Here is a 2,611-nt window from a genome sequence, read left to right as displayed (position 1 = left end):
TATGTTCAAGCGTAATAAAACTGATATGTGACATTGGATGAAACAGTGCTCCATCATTTCACTCCGAAGTCCAATCGACAGTAATTTCGCTCCAAAGCGTGAAAAAACATGTCGACAATACTATGGTATAGCAAAAAAAATATAGAGGAATTTGTGTTCCTGTGCAGTACAATGTTGCTTCAGCAAGCATACTGTCCCAATGCTAGGAAGATTAATGCAAGGCATGCAGCTTTCAAAAACTATAACTAAAATACAGTTGAGTTGAAAATTGGTAACTGTAAAGTCGAGTAATATTTATGCCAAATTTTGTGAAGATATCTCTTAAAATGAGAAAGAGTAGCTTTTTGAGGAGAAAAGGACGTTTGCAAAATTTCCGATCGATACCTCAAAAACTGACAGACAAAAGTACATAGCTAAATCAATACAGCCCGTCATGTTGCTAATTTATATATATTATATATTTTATAGGGTCTCTGGTGTTTCGTTCTAGGTCTTACAAACTTCTGGCAAACTTAACACACTCTGTCAAGGGTATACTAATAGGGTGGACAAACTCATCTTTTTCAGAGTTATTCTGAAATTTGGTCCGTTCAAATGTTAAATTTTAATTTAAATCAAATTTTCATAATTAAATTAATTTAAAATATGCCAGTTCGACATTATAACGACATAATGTGCGTTATATTTTTTGCTTTGAGGTGAAACTGACATACATATATTTTAAACAATTTTTTTTTTCAATATACTGTTCTAAAGAGTTATTTGCAAAATTCAATTACACAGGTGTGCGCATTTTCAAATATTTACAGAATATGTCTGAATTGAAGAAATTTTTCGGAAGAAATTGGGTATAAAAGCACTGTACATTGAAATCAAATTCACACTCATCTACGAGTTCCTAGGGATCATACATATATCTGGGTATACCATATTAATAACGACATGGCGAAGCTATCTACATTCCTGTATATTGCCATTTTGGCCATGGCATTTTTTGCTGTAGTTAACTGTACTGAAAACGATCAAGACGAAAATAATGATCAGGATTCGAGTCAAAATAATAAAGAAGTGTCTGACCAACAGGACCAGGCCTCTGTTAACGTAACAGTTGACAATAAACCCACTGGTAATATAACAGGGCCCGTTAACGCAACAGATGACAATAAACCCGCTGGCCCCGTTAACGCAACAGCTGACGATAAACCCGCTGGTAATACAGCAGGCCCCGTTAACGTAACAGTTGTCAATGCACCCGCTTGTAATTCAACAGGCCCCGTTAACGCAACAGATGGCAATAAACCCGCTGGCCCCGTTAACGCAACAGCTGACGATAAACCCGCTGGCCCCGTTAACGCAACAGCTGACGATAAACCCGCTGGTAATACAGCAGGCCCCGTCAACGTAACAGTTGTCAATGCACCCGCTTGTAATTCAACAGGCCCCGTTAACGCAACAGCTGACAATAAACCCGCTGGTAATATAACAGGCCCCGTTAACGCAACAGATGACAGTAAACCCGCCGGCCCCGTTAACGCAACAGCTGACGATAAACCCGCTGGTAATACAGCAGGCCCCGTTAACGCAACAGTTGACCCATCAGCTAGTGATGAAGTTGGCAAAGGATGTGGACGTGGTAATGGAAAAGGAGGAATTATTCCACTTGTATTGACTGTATTGGGTAACGCGAAACCCGCTGGTAATACAGCAGGCCCCGTTAACGTAACAGTTGTCAATGCACCCGCTTGTAATTCAACAGGCCCCGTTAACGCAACAAATGACAATAAACCAGCTGGCCCCGTTAACGCAACAGCTGACGATAAACCCGCTGGTAATACAGCAGGCCCGTTAACGCAACAGTTGACTCATCAGCTAGTGAAGAAGTTGGCAAAGGATGTGGACGTGGTAATGGAAAAGGAGGATTTTTTTCATTTGTATGGACTGGATTGGGTAAACCGAAGGAAGAAATAAAATGTGGCAAGCCTGGAAAGGGTAGAGGTAAAGGCAGGAACGATGACGAAGAGAAAAAGGCAGAGAAACATGGAGAGAAACGAAGAAGGGGTATTTGGGCATGACTTAAAGAAGAAAGCTCCGTAGACGCCAAAACAAATTCACAATGAATGTCCGACACAGTGCAATGAAAAGGAACCCGCCAACGATGAAAAACGATTTCTAAGTATTTTAAATATGTATTTTATAAAAGATTATCTTCAATCTTCTCACATTCAATGTTTCTCAAAATAAGTATTCTAATAAATTGTAAAATAAGCAGCATAAAATAATTGTAGTTTACTTCAGCTTGCTCTTGTTAACGGTATTAATCCGGTGATAGACACACGCCAGAAATAGAACACGAAAATAACGAGCGAGCTCCACGGCCGAACAGTTCGTTTGGTATTGGACGCAGCCTATTTCAAAGAGCCTGCAAATAATTCACAGGTGGAGGTCTTCCTCTTCCTCTGCTTTCCCCGGCGGGTACGGCATCGAATACTTCCAGAGCTGGAGTGTTTTCGTCCATCCGGACAACATGACCTAGCCAGCGCAGCAGCTGTCTTTTAATTCGCTGAACTATGTCAATGTCGATATTCGTACCATAAATCTTTCGCAGAACTTT

At 40.4% G+C, this 2,611-nt stretch overlaps 1 protein-coding gene across 1 annotated transcript; it reads left to right on the top strand.

Annotated features, from left to right (window-relative positions):
- The first annotated feature begins 942 nt into the window (after positions 1-942).
- LOC126759342 (circumsporozoite protein-like) lies at positions 943-1,968 on the top strand. The gene has a single exon (XM_050474077.1). The coding sequence runs from the start codon at positions 943-945 to the stop codon at positions 1,966-1,968; it is 1,026 nt and encodes a 341-aa protein (XP_050330034.1).
- The last annotated feature ends 643 nt before the right edge of the window (positions 1,969-2,611 follow it).

The sequence above is a fragment of the Bactrocera neohumeralis genome, chromosome 5 (assembly GCF_024586455.1).
Source record: "Bactrocera neohumeralis isolate Rockhampton chromosome 5, APGP_CSIRO_Bneo_wtdbg2-racon-allhic-juicebox.fasta_v2, whole genome shotgun sequence".
In the NCBI taxonomy this organism is placed as follows: Eukaryota; Metazoa; Arthropoda; class Insecta; order Diptera; family Tephritidae; genus Bactrocera; species Bactrocera neohumeralis.
Note: the sequence above shows the minus strand (reverse complement) of the source record. Positions and strands in the feature narration are given on the sequence as shown.

What these genes read in the sequence shown, in the direction of transcription:
- LOC126759342 (XM_050474077.1), top strand. Translation starts at nt 943, where the DNA reads ATGGCGAAGCTATCTACATTCCTGTATATTGCCATTTTGGCCATGGCA.